General features: G+C 30.8%; 1 protein-coding gene across 3 annotated transcripts; it reads right to left on the bottom strand.

The window, feature by feature from the left end:
• Window positions 1-465: 465 nt before the first annotated feature.
• LOC108557411 (calcium/calmodulin-dependent protein kinase kinase 2) lies at window positions 466-22,705 on the bottom strand. Of its 3 annotated transcripts, XM_017913913.1 has the most exons (10): window positions 22,555-22,705; window positions 18,383-18,452; window positions 5,379-5,740; window positions 5,204-5,322; window positions 5,079-5,132; window positions 2,967-3,291; window positions 2,566-2,765; window positions 2,299-2,514; window positions 2,069-2,236; window positions 466-1,908 (listed from the first exon to the last, which is right to left on the bottom strand). In XM_017913913.1, exons 1-10 carry the CDS (start codon window positions 22,562-22,564, stop codon window positions 1,690-1,692), a joined length of 1,743 nt encoding a protein of 580 aa, XP_017769402.1. In that variant the 5' UTR covers window positions 22,565-22,705; the 3' UTR covers window positions 466-1,689. The 3 variants fall into 3 exon arrangements, with proteins under 3 accessions (XP_017769402.1, XP_017769403.1, XP_017769404.1); XM_017913914.1 differs by lacking the exons at window positions 18,383-18,452; window positions 22,555-22,705 and adding an exon at window positions 13,912-13,993; XM_017913915.1 differs by lacking the exons at window positions 18,383-18,452; window positions 22,555-22,705 and adding an exon at window positions 7,734-7,855.
• Between the last annotated feature and the right edge of the window lie 318 nt (window positions 22,706-23,023).

The following is a 23,023-nucleotide window of genomic DNA, read 5'->3' as shown; positions in this document are numbered from 1 at the left end:
GAGGTACATTTCCACAGATTTATACAATACATTAAGTTTTAAGAATTATTTTCTTAATTCAATAATCGGCGAAACGAATTAATTAGAAACTATTCACGTTTTGACCTCAACTTATTTAATAAAATTTCCTTAAATTTAATCGAATGCAACGGTTCAATCCAAATGCATTCGTCAGTTAGAATATCTGCTTTACTTTCAATTACAATGAAATTTATAAAATAACTACAACGAAAAAATTAAATGAAAAAACAATAAATAATTGAGCATTTCGACGTGGAAGTCAGTTTTTGTATTTACACATATTTCAATTTAAAAATTAAAAAAAAAACAACACTTTTGTCTCAATCACAATTATTTCAACGGTTTCATATATATCAACTATGATCTAATAACTATAAATATTTTTCTTTTATCTCTTAAATATTTAAATTTTATGTATAATATATATATATATATATTTAGTATCAATATAAAAAATATCTTGTGTAAACGACGATCATTATTGGAACTGATAGATTTTTTTTTAGCCGAAGGGTTTTAACATTTAGCTTAAGAGTTGTATTTTTTTTTGTTTTGGAAGAAAGTTATGATTGTTTGTGAAAAGCTAAACTAAGATACGAGACAACATTGAGATTTATAAATATGTAGAGGTGAAGACTCGTTTTACGACTTATTGAAAAATGAAAGAAATTGTTGTTTTTTTTTTTCTATTTCATTTAGTGATTATAACAAAACCTCATACTTAACATAATTTTGTAATAAATTGAAAAGTCGTAAAACGAGACCTACTGAAATTTGAGCAACAAACGATTAACGTTTGCGTCTATTTTTTTTTGTTTCTTCTTCACTTTTCTTGTGTTTGTTTTTTTTTTAAAGCTATTAACCATGCACGATTTAGTGCACGTATTATATAATATAGTTTAATATATAAGTGTTTCATGTAAAACATTCAGGTATTCGAAAATTTTCTTTTTTTTTTTCTTGGGCAAAAATACGCGAGACGATCGTTGAATGTAGAGAAACGTAGGACTTCGTTGTACGTGAAGGGATGTGGTTTTCGGTTCTTGGACGGACGCTACGTGGTTCTTCAATTACATGATTTTCATGTTCTCATGGATTTCAGGTCGCAATATTAATAAAACCGCTTATAGTTTCAAGATTTGGAGCGTTGAAATTTCTGTAAAAGTTGATTTTTTTTTTCATCTAATCTAATTTAAATGAAGCAAAAGCTATCAGAATTCAGAGTTTCCAAACCGAAGCTACACTAAATGCTGGATATCTATTGTTGCGTTTCCATAGCAACAACCATTCATTGAACGTCCTAACGCGTTTCAGCCCTGAAAGAATTGTGCATGTAAATATTATCATTCACCCAATTAAGCTACAAAAAAAAAATCTGTTGTTGTCCGGGCAACAAATACGGTTTTCCCTTAAACTTTCATTCTACATATTATATAGATGTTATATTTCCAGGAAGAGATTCCGCTCGTGTGGTGTATTTTTGTTGCTTTCCTTCTTGTAATATGATATGGTCAATGCATCACACTTAACGTTTATGGTCCCTTGAGGTTCTTCTTCATCTTCGTCATCGTGTTTTTTTCCTTTCCTTTTTCTACGTCAATTATATCGCGCTTCTCATTTTTTTTCTCTCATTCTTTCTTCATCGTTTTGTGTTTTGTTTTCGCATCATCACCGTTTATCGGCGGCCGCCGCCGCAGCCGCCTCCGATGTCATCTCCGTGACCGCCTCCAGCGAGGTTTCGATGGAGAGCTGACGATCCCAATCGCAGGAATCCGGAGCGGAATTCGAACGTCCCGTTCGACCGATGTGCTGCCTGTTCGGTGGTGCCCTCATCTCTGGATTGCTCGGCCTGTGCCGTTGCGCATCTCTCTTGTGCAGAAACGGGTTCTGAAATTGATATCAACATCATCAATGTCATTAACGTCATCAATGTCATTAACATCATCAATGTCATTAACGTCATCAATGTCATCAATGTCATCAATGTCATAAACGTCAAATTCATAAATGTCAAATTCATAAATGTCATAAAATTTCTTTTCCTTACCTGAAACGAATGCTTCTTGAGCATATGCTTGATGAGTATCAGAGTGTCCAGCTTAGGGATGGACGTGATCACTTGAGCCACATCCTCGTCGGTCACTTCCACCAGGTGACAGTTGTCCTCTTCACTTGGCAAAGGACATTTTCCACATTTAGTAACCCATTTATGTTCCTGAAACAATCACAAGCACAGATTCAATACAACTTCATTAAAAAAAAAATGTACTTAAATACCTTAATTTCTGGTAGAGTGATGCGAACGTTCGGATCCTTGACGAGCATCAATCCAATAAGGTTCTTCAGTCCTTCGGTGATCTTACGCTCCACCGGGAAGTCTACAGTTTGATGACGGATCTTCGAGTACAAAGCTACGACGTTATCATCGTAGAAAGGTACTTTTCCGTAAACGAACGCGAACAGAGTTATGCCCATGGACCAGATATCTGCAGCCTACATAGCAGGATATTACACTAAACGCATGATAAATATATTTAAAGTTACCTTTCCACTGAATTCAGATCTTTGTTCACCTAGAGCTTCGGGAGCGGTGAAAGCGGGAGTTCCTGCAGTCGAGGAAAGGAAAGCATCGGATCCATCGAATTCATTGCAGACACCCAGATCGGCGATCTGAACTCTACCAGATTCGCTCAGCAGAAGATTCGCAGGTTTGATGTCACGATGTATTATTCTTTGGTAATGAACTATACATAAAGAAAACATTAAATTGTAAAAGACCCAAAACGGATACTTGTGGAACTTCAAAGTTGTCGTAAAAATGATTCAGAAACTTCATTAATTTGGTTTAAATGGAAACTAATTTATATAGTATAATTTGGTAGTTAAGATAACAGTTAAGATTATAGTTAAGATTGTAGTTAAGATTGTAATTAAGATGTACTCACGATACTCTATTCCTAAAATGACGTCCCTGAAGTACGCCCAAGCCTCGTCCTCTAACAGAGGTTTATCTGTGGGCACCTCCAGCACTTGGCCCCTCTCCAGCAGCTCGAAGACCAAGTAAAGATGATCTTCGACGGGATCATCTAACACCTCCACCAGCTTCACCACGTTCGGATGATCGAGCTTCTTCAGCACTGCGATCTCCCTGTAGACCCGCTGCAACGGAGACGTGTTCTGCGGCCTGCTACCCTCCTTCCGCACCGGCGGTATCCTTCCGAACATTCCCGCTTTCTTCAGCAGCTTCTTCTTTGACAAAATTTTCATAGCCTGTAACAAGAGGAAAAAATAAATAATAATAATAAATGTGTCTCTCAGCGCTGATTTTACACATTTTTAAATGAAGGAATCAATAAAATGCAGATATTTAGTGAGAGCGCAATGACGATAATTTGAATAAAAATTGACATCTTTATCGGAACTCAAGAAAACTCAGATTGGAAATAGTTTTCTTGTGTTGGTTTTCGATTAAGTTTAAAGACAAACGGAATATCCATTTATTCAATTGTTACTGATGATCAGCTGTCAACCTTTTAGTTTGACAGTTGAATCCTGACATGAAAACAGTTGCCTTAAGAAACGTGAGTACGTTGATTCTTTTTTGTGGTAATTAGGGAAATAATGAAACTCTCTGTCAACTGTCATAATTTATATTTGACAATTAAATCCTGCCATGAAAACAATTGATTACATGCAATAAACAAGTATACTGAATATACTGTGCGGAAAATTATGCAAATCTAGGAAAGAAGAACGACGATCAGTTGTCATTTCTTTTTTTCTTGACAGGTGACATTGATACATTCAATTGTTTTTATTGAATTTATTGGAGATGTCATGCGGAAAATTAGCGAAATAACGCAAACAACGATAAAAAAAAACAAATCGAATGCGATTAACGTCCGACGTAAAACGAGGGTTTTTTTTCTTGTTCACCTGGTCAATAAACGTGCTGCGTGCAGACGACGACCACCGGCACAAATGAGCAAACAAATCGATCCTAAACGCAACGCGAGGTAAGATGAAAATCCGATTCAAATTGTCTGAAGAAAGTTTTTTTTTGTTGTTCGTTTCTTTCGTCTCTGTTCGTACCTGTTGAACGATTAAATTTCGAGCGGATTCTCCACGTTAATTAATATCGACGCCCGTCCTTCCTGTTCCGTCCTCGTCGTCGTCGTCTTCGGTAAACGTGATCGGAGTGTTAATTAGGTGGGACAAATTAATTCTCGTTTCTGTCTCTGTCTCAATACATCTCTTGTTCGTAAATTGGACGAGGCAAGAAAATTTATAGATTTTGTGATTGAGAGAGAGAGAGACTAAACATTTTAATTAAAACAAAGGCGAAAGTTTTAATTAGTTGTAATAAGTCGCGAATCGGAGACAGCCGTGGACACTTCGATTTTTTTTTGTTGGAGAAGCGAAAACGAAATTATTCAAATTTTATCTGCTGCTTAATTGATGGAAGTTTCTCGGAGAGTTCATTTAAGATCCTGTAATCTCGTATACTTTGAGTTGCTTTACATAAAGTGTACACTAAATATACTTTCAAAAGAATGATCCAAATCCATAATAAATCACCTATCACAATTATATATAAAACGAAGTTTTTCAACTTAGAAAATTATAAGATTTACATTATTACTTCATTACTTCTTTTTTGTTTTAATTTCTCCAAACATCCACCTTTCATATGCAACTTTTGCATCCATTCAATCTATTATAGTTTCCGAGAAAAGTGAATATTTTGTACTAACAACACAACACCCCTACACAAGTTTTATTCCCTAAGTATTTGTCTTTAATTTAAGGGATAAATCATATTCCTGTTTTTCCTAGATCTAGAGAAAATCTCGAAAAGATATAGAGTCAGGTTTTGCAATAAATGACAGTTATAAATATTTTGATAACTTATGAAGTAGGCTTTAGTAATGTCAAAATTGACAACTTAAAAAGTGATGTTTGTGAAAGCTTTTATGAAATATGTAATAATAATAGTGTTGTTTTTGTTCTTTCTACAAGGAAAGAGATGAAATGTGAAGTGTGCATCGTAAACTTACGTAATGCGTGTCGTCCTCTTCATTGTACGCCAACTTGACGATTCCGTAGGAGCCCTGAGGATAATAATAATAAAAAAAGAGTTATAGGTAACGAAATTATAGCAGGTTAGTGAGGTTATTTATACCTGTCCTATAGAGTCCATTAGTTTGTATTGGTTCAGCTGAAGATACATTCCCGATCTTTCGATGGAAACGCGCCTCGATTCCTTCAGCGGTTGTCTCTTTCTATTGCTTCTTGGAGAACCTGAAAATAATAACAATTTAATTTAATTTAGAACAGAAAGAATTATTGAATTATACCTGTTGGACTTCCGTAAGGGGAGAACGGACAGTTCGGAAAGATCGGCCTGGAGGTGGATTGCGAGTTGTGGCAGTCTCCGGCGATGCTGTTGGATTGCGCCATCAGCATGCGGTTCTTCAGGTGCATCTTGGACATCTTCTCCGGAAGAGTGTTGACATTGGTCGAGGAGGAGGAAGAGCAGGAAGGCATCATCGGTTGTTGCTGTTCATCTTCCTTGGGGTCGATCAGATTCGGCTCTGATCTGGTCACGTTACCTTTCCGTCTCTGCCTCTGCTCCGTCGCCTGATTGAAAGCACCATTTCTTCCCACCAAATCCTCCTTCTCCTTCTGCTGCTTCAAATCCACCTCCACTGCTGTATGTCTGCAAACAAACAAAAAAATATAAAATTGGATTATTCGCACAACACAAGTGTCAAAATAAAAGTGACGTAACTTCAACAGGAAAGAAATGACAGCGAATTGAAATAGTAACGTTACTTTTATGACAACAGAATTTTAAAGAACAATTATTTATCAACTATTTTATGATTTTCAATGATAGTAGGTAGAATCTAATATTGAAATATCATATTTGATAGTCTTCGCTATAAAACTGTCAAATGAAAATTGTCATAACCTCAACACAAAACAAATGACAGCGAAACAAAATAGTAATGCTTCTTTTATGACAACGTCATTTTTTTTAATAAATTAGTTCAAAAAAATCAACAAACGTGTCTAAAAATATCTCATATGAGGTATAAATCGCATTGAAAGTCTGTTTGCGACATGATTTATTTCCTATAAAACTTTACCTACTTACATAAACTTTTGCAATTTTCTATATAAATCGAAACAGAAAACTGATTTAGAAACATATCTTTTTTTTTCTATGATTTAACTCATAATTTATAAATAATTTTCTTTAAATGTGGTTTTGCAATTAATTAATTAAACCATGTTTATTTCTTGTTGTAATATTGTAAATTTTCATTATTTAAAAGAATCTCTCAATTCACGAGTTCTTTTATTGTTTGTTATTGAGTGAAACTAAATGTACGTCTTGCCACTTTTATGTAATTCCTATCCGATCACAATGAAAATCTGCCGCTGACACGAACGCTCGTTTTATTTCCGATAAACGTTAACTTTCTTTATGTAACTTTATTATATTGCCATGTATCTTATTTTTTATATAATACACCCATGAATTTATTATAAAGTATATACATTTTAGTATAGATTTAACCAGCATTATTAACGTAATATAAAACGATAATTTCAATAACAAGTATTTTTTATCAAAAATTTACTTTGCAAGTTATCAAAGTTGAGTAACAATTAGTGTCTTCACATTTTAATTCATTACTCGAAAACTGTGCACGCTAATTTGTTTATTGAAAGTTTAAATGAAAGTTGAAACTATGATGTTTACTATAAGTCTATTACTACTTCTATATTGTTTGGAATTCATCTTTTACAAGCTGTCAAATTTTAATAACAAGTAGTGGCTAGAAAAAGAGAGTCTTTACATTTCAATTCATTACTCGAAAACCATGCAAGAAAAGTTGATTATTGAAAATGCAAATTAAAGTTGAAATTATGATCTTTCCTATGATCTTAGTATTGCTTTTATATTATTCGTAATTCATCTTTTACAAGCTATCAAATTTCAATAAGAAGTAGTGGCTAGTAACAAAGAGTCTTCACATTTTAATTCATTACTCGAAAACTATGACCGATAATTTGATTATTGAAAATGCAGATTAAAGTTGAAACTATGATCTTTCCTATAAGTTTATTACTACTTTCCTATTGTACGTAATTCATCTTTTACAAGCCGTCAAATTTCAATAGAAAGTAGTGGCTAGAAAAAAAAGAGTCTTCACATTTGAATTCATTTCTCGAAAACTGTGCAGGTTAATTTGATTATTGAAAATGTAAATGAAAGTTGAAACTATGATCTTTACTATAAGTCTATTACTACTTTTCTATAGTTCGTAATTCATCTTTTACAAGCTGTCAAATTTCAATAAGAAGTAGTGGCTAGAAAAAAAGAGTCTTCACATTTTAATTCATTACTCGAAAACCATGCACGCTAATTTGATTATTGAAAATGTAAATAAAAGTTGAAACTATGATGTTTACTATAAGTCTATTACTACTTTTCTATTATTCGTAATTCATCTTTTATATGCTGTTAAATTTCAATAAGAAGTAGTTTTATAATTGTTTAAGATTGTTTCTTTTTAAATTTTATTTAGATGAAAATTGTGTTGAAATTTTATAGAAATTTTCGCAAGTAATTAAAGAAAACTCTTCGTTATGATTGGTTGAATTATCAAGTGAATAAATTGGTAATTGAAGTTCTTTACCTTCGGCAAAATTGAGTGTCGAATTCCAGCGGTCGAGACAGGAAAAAAAAAAGGAGAAAGTGGAAATCTTCGTCGTTGAAAGTGGAAGCGAAAATGGAAGGAAACGAGTTGGAAAAACTGTTGCAAACAGGATGAGCGCACGGGTGCGAGTGCGGAGGCGCCGGGCTTCACATTTAGTTTTGCGTGGAAATTACGCGCGCGGCGATTCGAATGTATTTGATCGAATTTCCATCGGACCACGAAGATTCCAACGATCCTCTTCGGATATATTTATCATCTCTCTCTCTCTCTCTTTCTCTCACTCAATTACATGTTTGTGTGTGTATTTACATCTCGCTCTCGCATTGATGAGGATGGGTTTGGGATGAGAGGTTTCTCGCTCTATTTTTAGAGTTTTTCACGGCCCGCTGGATACAGGATTGATTCGCGAACCGGAAGTAACGTGCCAATTTTCATCATCCTATCATAAACAAAAAAGAAACGGCCGGATGGAAACGAGCAAATATATATACACACACACACACGTTCACACCAAAAAAAAATCGGACAGCTTTCATAAATAGAATAGAGCTTTTTTTCGCAATTTTTTTTTTGTTCATTCTTTCTGCACTCAAATACAGGTGAATTTCCGCGTGAACGAGTTTCCAACGGGATGAGCTTTACTGATCACCTACACCGGGAACCTACGATCAATACAATAAGCTTGAAACTTTTGATCAAATATTCGAATCTTTTGATTGAAAAATTCATAATTAATTTTAACTTTGAAAATATTTATTTCAATTCATTACTCGAAAACTATGCACGATAATTTGATTATTGAATATGTAAATGAAAGTTAAAACTATGATCTTTCCTATGAACCTAGTATTGCTTTTATATTATTCGTAATTCATCTTTTACAAGCTGTCAAATTTCAATAAATAGTAGTGGCTAGAAAAAAAGAGGCTTTACATTTTAATTCATTACTCAAAAACTATGCACGATAATTTGATTATTGAAAATGTAAATGAAAGTTGAAACTATGTTCTTTCCTATGAGCCTACTACTACTTTTATATTGTTCGGTATTCATTATTTACAAGTTGTCAAATTTCAATAACAATTAATAACAATTAGTGGGTAGAAAAAAAGAGACTTTACATTTCAATTCATTACTCGAAAACTGTGCACGATAATTTGATTATTGAAAATGCAGATTAAAGTTGAAACTATGATCTTTCCTATAAGTCTATTACTACTTTTCTATTGCTCGTAATTCATCTTTTACAAGCTGTCAAATTTCAATAAAAAGTAGTGGCTAGAAAAAAAGAGTCTTTCCTTTTCAATTCATTACTCGAAAAACCATACATGCTAACTTGATTATTGAAAATGTAAATGAAAGTTGAAACTATGATCTTTCCTATAAGTCTATTACTAATTCTATATTGTTTGTAATTCATCTTTTACATGCTGTCAAATTTCAATAACAATTAGTGGCTAGAAAAAAAGAGTCTTTACTTTTTAATTAATTACTCGAAAACCATGCACGCTAACTTGATTATTGAAAATGTAAATAAAAGTTGAAACTGTGATCTTTCCAATGAGACTATTACTACTTTTCTATTGTTCGTAATTCATCTTGTATAAGCTGTCAAATTTCAATAAATAGTAGTGGCTAGAAAAAAGAGTGTATTCACATATTAATTGATTACTCCACAACCATTGATGATAATTTGATTATTAAAAATGTAAATTAAAGATAAAACTATTACCTTTCCAATGAGTATATAATAATTTCTTTTAACTAAGTTTGAATCAATGATTATTTAATTAAATGTTTGTGTGTGTTTTTTTCATTTGCAAATTGTATACTTCCTTGTTGCTTTCATCAACATACGAGAACGCAAATTTGTTTCAGCTCTTATTAACCATTTGACCCGAAGTGGTCTCTCACCATTTTGATTCGAGCGAAGTGCGCCACTTTAAAACAAGTGAGAGCCTTGAAGCCAATTTCCGGTCGTCTCCAATTATTTATATCCGGTTTCTAACCGCAATGAACCGCAAGAAACTGGTAGCAATCATATTATTAATAAAAATATTGAAATATCTGTTAAAAATGTGTAAAATGTTCATTATATTGAAGAATATATAAATAAATCAAGTAATCTGTTAGAAATTAAATATTTGACAACATGGAAACTTTTGTTTTTTCGCGAATACGTACATTTCATTTCGTCCGCTCCCACCGAAAATCCTCTTACAGCTTAATAATTAACTTTGACTAATTATAACCTGAGGTTTCCATTAGCGGCTTTCAGCAAACTTCGATCATTACACGAATCGCCGAAATATGAGTTTCCATGGAAACACAAAATAACAGCAACAAATGATAAAGAAACAACACAAAAAAAAACAAATTCCAGTTTTGTTGAATAATTGACTATCGCGTTTCCATCCGAATCCGAGCTTTTATTTCCCGTTTTTTTTTTTTTTAATTATTAATTTTGGAATCCGTGCGCGTAATTAAAATGTAATTTGAGGACGGAAAAAGTATTGTTATTGCTTATAAATAGAAACCCTAATGCGTTTCCGATACATTTTTTTTTTGTTGAGAAATAATATGAGAATATGTTGAGTATAGAATGAATTTACAAAATCAATTATCGTTGAAACATTCTATTTATGTATGCACGAGTTTGGGTCATTAATTTTGTTGATTGCAATGAATTCGTAATCAATTAAAATGAAGAGTGCATTTCAGTAATTAAAACACACTTCAATCAAAATTGTAAAATCATGTAAAATTTATATGTCTATAAAAAAACACAATTTATTGCTTTCATTGCTTTTCATTTGTTGAAACAATGAAAAATTGCATTGTTCATTTATTTCGAATACAATTGTCATTTATAAAACAATTGATAAATAAATCGAGTGCTCAAATTAACATTTGTTAAAGAGTTGATGAATTTTCTATTGCAGTTTTGTAATTTAGTTTAGGAAATAGGAAAAAGTTTAATTACGTTTTGTAAATAAGGGATCTGTAGAGTTTGCTAAACCGCAAAGCGTTAATTTCCTTAAGGATTTTGAATCAAGCCAGTTTACACTCACTCTCTGCACAAACACACAAACGGATGAGACGCACGCAAACACAGAACGATCCCAAAGCAAACTTTGCAGGATTATCCAGAGACACAAAGCGAAAACCCGTGTTTTTCGTTCATTCATCATCATCATTTCTTTGATTCGTATAATTTCTCCTTGAAACATCAGTTCGGATCGATGAAAATGCAAACTGACAGATTATGTCAGTTTTGTGTTATTTTTTGTCCAACTAACAATATTCATCATATTTAAAAAGACATGTCAAAATTATGACAGTTGGTTCCTGTCATAGTTTTGACATCTGTCAATGTCATGAATGTCAATTATATACGTGAATAATCCAAATGAAATGCACTCATTCCATCAAGGATATGCACAAAACGTAAAGTTATAATATTAATAATAGTGCGAAATGAAAATTGAATTGTGTTTTTTTTGTCCAACTGACAATATTCGTATTATTTAAAAAGAAATGTCAAAATTATGACAGTTGGTGTCTGTCATAGTTTTGACATCTGTCAATGTCATGAATGTGTCATGAACTTGTCATAAAAGAAACGTTACTGCTTTTTTTCATCTATTTCTTTAATGAATTGCAATACAGGTTATGAATCTTCATATTTTGTTTATTTAATGATATAATATGTTATAATAATGAGAAAATTACAAATAAAAAATATTTGAAAATTGATAAGAAATAAGTTATCATATAAGACGTTATTATTTTGATTTTCTGAAATTTTTATTCTCTTCAGATTATGTCAGTTTTGTGTTTTTTGTTTTGTCCAACTGACAATATTCATAATATTTAAAAAGACATGTCCAAATTATGACAAGTGGTGTCTGTCATAGTTTTGACATCTGTCAATGTCATGAATGTCAATTATATACGTGAATAATCCAAATGAACTGCACTCATTCCATCAATGATATGCACAAAACGTAGAGTTATAATATTAATAATAGTGCGAAATGGAAATTGAATTGTGTTTTTTTTTGTCCAACTGACAATATTCGTATTATTTAAAAAGACATGTCTAAATTATGACAGTTGGTGTCTGTCATAGTTTTGACATCTGTCAATGTCATGAATGTCAATTATATAATCCAAATGAACTGCACTCATTCCATCAAATGAGTGCCACATATTATATGCACGAAACGTAGAGTCGCGTATTAATAATGGATGGAAATGGAAATTGAAACCTCACCCCTAGACTGTCACGTAATTAGTGGAGATATTTCGGGACGGAAAAGGGGGATTCCAAGTGCGCATCCCTTAATTAGATTCGCATTCGGTTCGAAGGAAAAAGGGGTAGTTTTCGAAAACCGACCACCGCAACTTGACGATCTCGTTTTGTCCTCAACCCGTCACAGCTTAACGCATAATTACATAAGTTGTGATTTCCATCCTCAACACACATATATTCATGTGCGTGTATGTGTGAAAAGCGATTTGGGTTTTCCGGAGTTTCGCAAACTTTCGGGATTTCCATTGAGCCGAAACAACTTCAGGTGCACCAACACCAAAACTAACGCGAAAACTTCCGTACGATGGAAATAAAACGCGCCGACAACAAACGTAATTGAAAACGTTCCCTTTGTCCCGCATAGAAAGGAATGTGTTTCAGGATATTTGATTGGCATCAGGACAGTGCATTCCTCGACAAATTGACGGAAGACGCGTGGCGCCATCTACCCTCCAACTTCAAACATCTTCATTGATGTATGGAGCAAACTCATTTAGAGTTTTCAATTTAATTTTGATACAGAAATATTTCTATTCTGTTCGCCTTCAAATATCCATTGACAAGGAAATGTTCAGTTGATTGAATTTAATTTATTTCCATTAGAATTGACATTAAAACCGTGCTCAGTTATTGCCTACAAAATAGACGTTATTCTTTTTAGCGCCATCTATTTTCATTTACTTCATTGAAATAATAATTGACATTCAAATTTAAGCAATTACTTCTCATTCATAATTTTCTCATTTTCATCATATTTAACACAACTTTTACAATAATTTAAAAAAAAAACTAACTTAATTTGTAATTAGAAATTGTCCTTATAATCAATTTGTTTTATATTGAATTCTTGATTGAAATAAAAATTAGGTAAATATAATTGCCTATACGAATGACATAATACTGGTGACGCCATCTATTAAATATTTTATATATCAATTAATTAGTTAATTAATTTTGTAATTACTTATGAGTATAATAAAACAACAGTATAAGTCATAAATATGAATATTCAATCCAATTAAAATTAACTATAAAAATGTTAAAACAAACAGTAAAAAAATAACTAACCTTGCTTTTTTGATGTTATTACTACATGATTCGTTCATATTAAATTAATTTTACAATAACTAAAATTGTAATTTGAATTTGTTTTATATTGACTTCTGAATTGGAATCAAAATTATGTAAATATAATTGCTAGACGCCATCTATTGTTAATTATAAATACAATTTTGTTAATTATTTTAGTAATTACTTATAAATATAATTAGATAAGAATACGACACGCAATGAACATGAAATTAAATTAAAATTTTGACAAATTGAACTTGTCATAAAAGAAACGTTACGGCTTATTTTTCCTGTATTACTTTAATAAATTCCAATACAGGTTATGAATCTTCATATTTTGTGTATTGAATGATATAATATGTTATAATAATGAGAAAATTACAAAAAAAAGTATTTGAGAATTGATAAGAAATAAGTTGCGTTATTATTTTGATTTTCTTCCCTTCAAATTATGTCAGTTTTTTTTGTTGATTTTGTCCCACTGACATTATTCATATTATATAAAAAGACATGTCAAAATTATGACAGTTGGTGCCTGTCATAGTTTTAACATCTGTCAAGTTCATGAAGTATATACGTCAAATTGATCAAAATTATGTAAATATAATTGCCTATATGCAATGACGTAATACCGGTGACGCCATCTATTTTTAATTTTATGTATAATTTTGTTAATTACTTATAAATATAATAAAATAAGAATACGGCACGCAATAAGCATGAAATTAAAATTTTGCATAGAAAATGTGAGAACAAAAAAAAATAACTAACCTTGTCATGTTGACGTTATGAGTGTGTACAAAAAAAAATAAATAGATTTTGCTTTCGTCGTCTGCGATCCGCTACGATCGAGGCGTTGATCGACATTACTTGCGTGTAAAAAGTAAACAGTGTAATTACATGCTAATTGCGGGCGGGTCCGAGCGCGTTCGACCGAGCGAACGAGTCGAAATTTTCCGAACGAGACATTTCATTGCGAGAAAAATACTGAATTTTTCCACGTGGAAATTATATTATGGAAATGCATGAAAATTCAGCTGTGGAAATGTATTGAGATTTGACTTGGAAGCAGAAAATATTGCATTTTACGGACGTAAACGCGAAAACGTATACTGTTTCAACAAAATCCACGTTGGCGGAAATACAATAATAACAAAAAAAAAACAAGAAAGGAAAGGAATGTAGGAAAACAAGAGAGAATAATGTAGGACGAGTATGTATTTTGTTTCATCGTGTAGCTACATTATTTGCACTGTTTCTACAAGCATGTTTGATTTGTTTTCTGTTTGCTTTGAGTATAATTTGTATATGCACTTAACAATTGTTATTTCTATTTTAACTAATTATTATGAGAAAACTATTGCTTCATTACAGACAACGAAGGAAAAAACAATATTAATAAAAATATTTAATTTACAAATTTTCTATTAATCAAAATTCTTTAAAAAAAAAATCAATTTTTCTATTGAAATTTAACATCGAAAAGCAACAATTCTTAAGTTATGTAAAAATACTCAATTCCTAATAAAATTTTGGTTTTAGTTTGAAAGTATTAGAAAAAAAAATACAAAAAATGAAATTCGAATTATGAGAAAACTAATAAAGCTACAATTGTGTAAAAATACTCAATTTATTCCTAAATATTTTTGCTTTATTTTGAATGTATCAGTTTTTATACAATATTTATAGTTTATACAAAAAGTACAAGGAAAATTTACTTGAAATTTGATTTTGAATTACGAGAAAACCAGTATAGCTACAATTTGTGCAAAAATACTGAATTTATTCCTAAATATTTTCGCTTTATTGTATAAGTATTAGTTTTTATACAATATTCATAGTTTATACAAAACGTATGAAAAAAAAAATTACTTGAAATTTGATTTCAAATTACGAGAAAACTAATAAAGTTATAATTATGTACAAATACTCAATTTATTCCTAATTATTTTCACTTTATTTTGAATCTATAAGTTTTTATACAATTTTCATAGTTTATACAAAAAGTACAAGAAAAAGTTACTTGAAATTTGGTTTCGAATTACGAGGAAACCAATAAAGTTACAATTGTGTAAAAATACTCAATTTATTCCTAAATATTTTCGCTTTATTGTATAAGTATAAGTTTTTATACAATATTCATAGTTTATACAAAAAGTACAAGAAAAATTTACTTGAAATTTGATTTCGAATTACGACAAAACTAATAAAGCTACATTTTATTCTCAAAATTTTAGCTTTATTTACATAAAAATTACAACAAATTAGGTGAAATTTGACTTTGAATTATGAGAAAACCAATAACGCCATGCAAAATAGTGAAATTTACAGAATTTCTTGAAAATTTGATATTTACTGTAAATTTTTCAATATCTGAAATTCTCCAATTATGCAATAATTTCAGCTTTAATTTGCAAATTTCAAATTCGAAACTATTTTCTTACTTTAAAGAACAAATTCGTTCCTGTATAAATAAATATTCAGTTTACTTATTAACTTTTTTCATTTACATACTAAATCCATTGCTCATAGTTTCTAATCTATTAGGGAAATATTAAATGTATCGAATTTTGTAGTTAAAATTAGAAGAATCTCATTTACTTGGCAATTATGCGAAATGCATTCAGTCCGTTCCCAATAATTTCAGTTTCGATTTGCATATTTGTTCATAGAAACCCGACGAATCTGCACGCGCACTGACAGTTGTTACATCCAAACTTGACAGCGAATTACGTGAAAACCATCGACGCTACAATTCATTCAAAAACAGCAAAAAATTTACATACTTACTACTGCGTTAACAGCTTCAATTTACAGAGAAAATACTGTTTTGCAAAATGAGTAGAAACATAATTGATGCTGCAATTATACAAACGCATTCATTTACATAGAATAATAGTGGAAATTTCCTTAGTTTACGTATGCAAAATATAAATAAAAAATAACAGTTATTTAAAGTAAATTAAGATGCTGCAATTATGCAAAAATCGTCGCTTGAATTCGCAACGGTTTTCAGCTTAACTCAATATACAAATTCCCCATTGAATTCGCAGTTTTAGGATGAATACGCTTAAGACGTGATGAAATGCATTTCCTTATAGTAACAGCTTTAATTTGCATTGTTAAACCTTCGGTGGTTTTAAACGAGAGACGTAATGGCACCGTTTAAAATGTCGTTAAACGGAGAGAATAACAAAATAATGGCAATTGCAGACTTTCAGTTCGAATTAGCGTATTTCGTGGAATTTATTTTTTGAAAGTATTTTACTGAGAGATATTCTTGTAACTTCTTAATATTGATTAGGGAAACGTTCTTGTTTTAAAGTGAATTAATGATCGCTATGGAAACGATTGCGAGCGAGCGAGCGATTTAAGGAAGACAAATGAAACGCGAAACAAATTGAATCGTTCGTAAGAAGCGAGCGAGCGAGCCGTGACCGAAGGGGGAGAGGAGAAAATTGATGGGTCCATCAGAGAGAAGAAAGTTCATATATATAATTGAAGATTGTGAATGTGAATTGGAAAAAGAAGGGTGCAAAAGGTAAAAGTAATGGAATTAATAATCGCAGAGTTTACGGCGAAAGGTTGAACAAAAGACGATCATCTCTCGAAAAGACAAAGGAAAAAAGAGAGAGAGAGAATAATAATGTTTAAGAATGGCGATTGAAATGGGAGAAGGATGTAATTAGCGAGAAAGAGACAATGTCGAAAGGATTTGGGTTTAAATAACGAGGCGGAATGGAGAGGAAGATTGGAAAGCGATAAAGAGGAATCGATGGATCGTGTCTTCGACGTCGCTTAATTAATTGGAAGAAGAGACGGTCAGATGGGATGAAAGAGTTTTATGGTTTGTTTGTTTTTTTTGCACACTTTACAAGCAAAGTATGAAAGAAAATGGGAATGCGTGAAACGTTCTGGTATGTCGGGAATTCACTATAGCCAAGCAATTCGCTGCATAATTTGCGTTTATAACAAAAACGTGCAGTTCTAATGGAATTTGTCTATTCAGTTGTTTTTTTTGTTGCAGTTTTGGTATACATTATTCCGATAAATATGTGTTTAGATAAGGATTAAGTAAAGTTAGGTTAGTTTAGGTTATATTTACTTAACCCAAGATTTGTTAACTTATGTTAGGTTAACTTAGTCTGCACTTGCTTATATTAGGTTAAGTTACCATAGTTTTTAATTGCTTTGCTTAAGTTTGCTTATGTCAAGTTAAGTTACCTTTGTAATCATTTGTTTAGGTTAGGTTAGATTGGTTTATGTTTGCTTATGTTAAGTTAGATTATCTTTGTATATGTTTATTTATATTAGGTTAGTTTTGTTTAAGTTTGCTTAAGTTTAGTTAGGTTAGCTCTGTATACTTTTGTATAGGTGACGTTAGCTCGGTTTAAGTTACGCTTGGTTATATTAGGTTAGCTTGGTTTATGTTTGCTTATGTTAAATTAGGTTGGATTTGTATACATTTGTTTAGGTTAAGTTAGGTTAGCTTTGTCTAAGTTTGCTTATCTTTATTTATATTAGGTTAGATTTATTTAAGTTTGCTTAAGTTTAAGTTTATGTTTGCTTATGTTAAATTAGGTTAGATTTGTATACATTTGTTTAGGTTAGGTTAGCTTGGTTTAAGTTAAGCTTGGTTATATTAGGTTATCTTTGTTTATGTTAGATTGGTTTATGTTTGCTTATGTTAAGTTAGGTTAGATTTGTATACATTTGTTTAGGTTAGGTTAGCTTTGTCTATATTTATTTATATTAGGTTAGCTTGGTTTATGTTTGCTTATGTTAAGTTAGGTTAGATTTGACTATATTTATTTATATTAGGTTAGCTTGGTTTATATTTGCTTATGTTAAGTTAGGTTAGATTTGTCTATATTTGTTTAAGTTAGGTTAGATTTGTTTATATTAGTTTAGGTTAGGTTAGCTTTGTTTAAATTTGGTTATATTGAGTTAGGTTAGATTTGTCTATATTTATTTATATTAGGTTAGCTTGGTTTATGTTTGCTTATGTTAAGTTAGGTTAGATTTGACTATATTTGTTTAGGTTAGGTTAGGTCGGTTTAAGTTAAGCTTGGTTATATTAGGTTAGATTCGTATACATTTGTTTAGGTTAGCTTTGTCTATATTTATTTAGCTTGGTTTATATTTGCTTATGTTAAGTTAGGTTAGATTTGTCTATATTTGTTTAGGTTATGTTCTTATATATTTATTACAATAAGTGTAGTTTTTGTTTAAATTTTCTTACCTTGGTATGTCTCCTATTTTCGGTGCTCTTTGTTTCCGACATGCACAGGCTCCATCTTGCCATGGGCTCGCTATAAGACAAAAACAAACAAAAAAATGATCAAGACACTTTACAAACAAAAGACATAAAAGTAAATATTTACATCATCTGCAGCGTTTACTACTACTACTACAAATTTCGATAATATGTAAACTATATAGACGTTTAGTCATGATAATCCAATTCACAACATTTTCATTATAATTTCGCATAAAAATGAATAATTCAACTATATTATTATAAAAAAAATGCAGACTAGGGTGTATAGTGTGTAGTATAATGGTTTGAATTGGAATACATGCATTGGAATACACCCTCTCTCGCTCACTCTACTATATGCATGTGGGAAGTCACATCTGCATATGCATTTTTTAACTCGGCGCACCGCAAAGTGGGTCACGAGGATGAAATATTACGCAATTGCTGGCGCAGATTTAATAAATAGATAATGGAGGTCCATCGATTTGAACTTTGCGCGCATCCTGAGAGATCGTCAATCGAAGAAGAAATGTTTATACACACGCACACAAGAAAATGAATCAATGGTTTAATTGTTGCAATGTTGGATGGATTAATCGCAGAACTTGTTGTTGTTGTTGTTGTAGGAGGGTGGAGAAGTTTCGTTACGAAGTCGAGGTTGTTAATAATAACGGCATGCGAGGAAATTTAATCCGAACAACGAGCTATTATTTTGCAAATAATAACTTCGTGAATTGTTTATTACTCTGCGTAATCCCATTGCGGAGTTTCCGCTTTTGTGGACGCAACAACGGGGATGAATTAAAGGGAATTTAAAGTGAGAAAGGCCACTTTCCTAGCACATCCTCTCTTCTTTGTAAACTAATTAAGACGTAGCGACGATATCCTCCCGCGCGATATCCTGATGATGCACGAGGATCAGTTTGTGCAAAGCTTTGACCAAACCTAATTTGACGCATTCTAATCTAACTTCATTTAACTTGACATATCCTATCATAACGTAAGTTATCACAGTTTGACATTGCCTAACCAAACTTGACGTATTGTTTGACATAATTTGACATTTCCTAACCTAGCATAACTTGATATATCCTAACCTAATTTGATTTTTTCAAAAATAAACGTAATTTATCCCAATTTATCCACATCCTAACCTATCCTATCTTGGTATATACTAAACTAACCAAATTTGACATATCCTAACCTATCATAACTTGATATATCCTAACCTAATTTGATTTTTTCAAAAATAAACATAATTTATCCCCATTTCTCCACATCCTAACCTATCCTAACTTGGAATATACTAAACTAACCTTACATAAATTAAGTTATTTCAATTTATCATATACTAAACTAACCAAATTTGACATATCCTAACCTATCCTAAATTGATATATCCTAACATAATTTGATTTTTCAAAAATAAACATAATTTATCCCAATTTATCCACATCCTAACTTGGTATATACTAAAATAAACTAACCTAACATAAATTAAGTTATTTAAATTTATCTAAACTAACCAAATTTAACATATCCTAACCTAACCATATTTAACATATATATTCAAAATATAATGTATCCTAATCTATCCCAAATTGTTATAACCTAACCTCATTTAGTTTGAAATATTTTAACATAAGTTGTCCCAATTTAAAATGTTATAACCTGACAAAATTTAGCATATTCCAAACATGATTCACACCAATTTGACATATCCTAATCCAACATAATCTAACCTAATTTGAAATTTTCTGACATAACTATTCCTATTTTCAATTTATCATATACTAAACTAACCAAATTTGACATATCCTAACCTATCCTAACTTGATATATCCTAACCTAACCTTATTTAACATATTCAAAACATAATGTATCCTAATCTATTCCGAATTGATATAACCTAACCTCATTTAGTTTGACATATTTTAACATAAGTTGTCTCAATTTAAAATGTTATAACTTGACAAAATTTGGCATATACCAAACACGATTCACACCAATTTGACAAATCCTAACCTAACATAATCTAACCTAATTTGAAATTTTCTAACGTAACTATTCCTAAACAAATTGAACGTAAAATAAACATCTCTTTAGAAAAGAACAAATTTCATAGAATATTTCAATTTGTTTGTAAGAATCTCAAAGACAATATACTTTTTTTTATTCAAACACTGAAAAAAAATGAAAGTTTTAATGCATTTCATACCAAAACTTTTGTATTTCGTTTATGTGTGTATGTTTTATTAATAAAGTAAGAAATGAGCAGACCCGAAAATACTTTGCATATTCAATTAAAGTTTCCATCCTCCGTACAAAATCTTTACACACATTTACCGCTCGCTTCTCCCCATTTATATTCCATCGAAAGGCCAGCAAAAAAATCGTAATTTCGTATTAATACCAAAAAAAAAAAAGAAGTTTCTTAATAAACAGTTATTGCAATATTTACAGGAGTGGTCTTAAAGTTCGTCCGGATAAAAGAAAAAGTATATGCATATAAAACGAATTTCCCCCCAAATCGGTTGAACGATAAACATCAATGTTAATGTCATCAGAAACCTTATGCAAATTTCGCTTTTACGTGCTTTCCTTCGTTTTATTTTTAGTACGAAAGATCAAGAAAAATATATATATAAAAAGAAATAAGTGTAGGTTAAGTATTTCCAACTGTATGAGAACAATAAAAAAAATACGAAACTTATACAAGTAAAACGTCAAATCTGTCAAAAGCAGTATGAAATTACCAATTTAGTAATGAAACATAAAACAAAACGTCAAATCTGTCAAAAGCAGTATAGAAATTACCAATTTAATAATGAAACATAAAACAAAACGTCAAATCTGTCAAAAGCAGTATTGAAATTACCAATTTAGTAATAAAATAAAACAAAACGTCAAATCTGTCAAAAGCAGTATTGAAATTACCAATTTTGTAATGAAACATAAAACAAAACGTCAAATCTGTCAAAAGAACTTTGTTTGGATAATTAAATAGTCATCAGATACAAAACATCAAAAGTGTCAAAGTCAAATCTGCAAAATTTGAATTAAAGTTACACTTTTGTTAATAGATAATCTAGAAATCATTGATAAAACAAAACGTCAAATCTGTCAAAAGCAATGTCAAATTGAAATTACCAATTTTGTAATGAAACATAAAACAAAACGTCAAATCTGTCAAAAGTTGCTATACTTTTGTTAATGGATAATCTAAAAGTCATAGCTAGAACAAAACATCAACAAGTGTAAACGTCAAATCTGTCAAAATTTGAATTAAAGTTACACTTTTGTTAATAGATAATCTAGAAATCATTGATAAAACAAAACGTTTGTAAATGTAAACGTCAAATCTGTCAAAATTTGAATTAAAGTTACATTTTTGTTAATGGATAATCTAGAAATCGTTGATAAAACAAAACGATTATAAAAGTAAACGTCAAATCTGTCAAAATTTGAATTGAATTTACATTTTTGTTAATGCATAATCTAGAAATCGTTGAATAAACAAAACGGTTGTAAATGTAAACGTCAAATCTGTCAAAATGTGAATTAAAGTTACAAAAGTGTAAAGATAAACGTCAATTCTGTCAAAATTTAAATTAAAGTTTCATTTTTGTTAATGGATAATCTAGAAATCATTGATAAAACAAAACGGTTATAAATGTAAACGTCAAATCTGTCAAAATTTGAAATAAATTACACTTTTGTTAATGCATAATCTAGAAATCATAACAATGATAAAACAAAAAGTTATATTGTATTACACAAAATTCTACGCTGTTTATTTTTTGTGCGGTTATAAAGTCCTCGATTAGTCCGGTTTCAAACATTGCGGTAATTTAAAAGTGAGTGGAAAATTTGCATTTGCCATTTTTTTTTTTGAATAATATTATGTGTACAAACTTTAGAAGCGAAGAAGATACAAGCGAAATTAATAATTCATAAGTGTTTCCTTTTGTAAATTTTGTAATGCACTTACGCAACGCGCCACTTTTCGTTTCGATAAGTAAAGGTCATCGCGGTCTATTTACACGACGAGCGAAGAAAGAAAAGGAAAAAAAAAATAAAGAAGAGAAGTTGAGTATATTATGTAATTTTCTATTTTCTTATAATAATATTATTTTTCTAATGCTAAAACTTACGTGAATCCATGATTTATGTATCTTTTTGTGAGAATCAAATAGTTTAGTTCACTCTGTTTTTTCTTATGTAAATTCGGATTTAGTTGACAATTTGAGCACACTTTGATATTAAAAAAAAAATCACACTTTTCCAATTATTTTTTCTTTTTATTAATGAAAATTTGAGTTCACAAAACAGAGTTTTCCAATATTTTCGTTTTGAATTTAGTTTTTTTTTCAAGATTTCTGTCCAATTTGTAAATTGAAAATCGAAACTTTCAGATGAAACTTTGATCACAGTTATTATAAATTGATTTCACTTTGTTGCGAGAGAGAGGAAAAGTTCGAACTGTTGACACGAGCGCTCGCACTAAAAACTAAATTGTAATAATAATATCCAGTTTGCTGTGTATTATTTTTGTGTCATATAATGGAGAGTTTGGAGGATGCGCGCGAACTATTGACACCGGAGCGGCGATAACAAAACGAG

This window comes from Nicrophorus vespilloides, unplaced genomic scaffold (genome assembly GCF_001412225.1).
Source record: "Nicrophorus vespilloides isolate i.1.1-1 unplaced genomic scaffold, Nicve_v1.0, whole genome shotgun sequence".
NCBI classification, from domain to species: domain Eukaryota; kingdom Metazoa; phylum Arthropoda; class Insecta; order Coleoptera; family Silphidae; genus Nicrophorus; species Nicrophorus vespilloides.
Note: the sequence above shows the minus strand (reverse complement) of the source record. Positions and strands in the feature narration are given on the sequence as shown.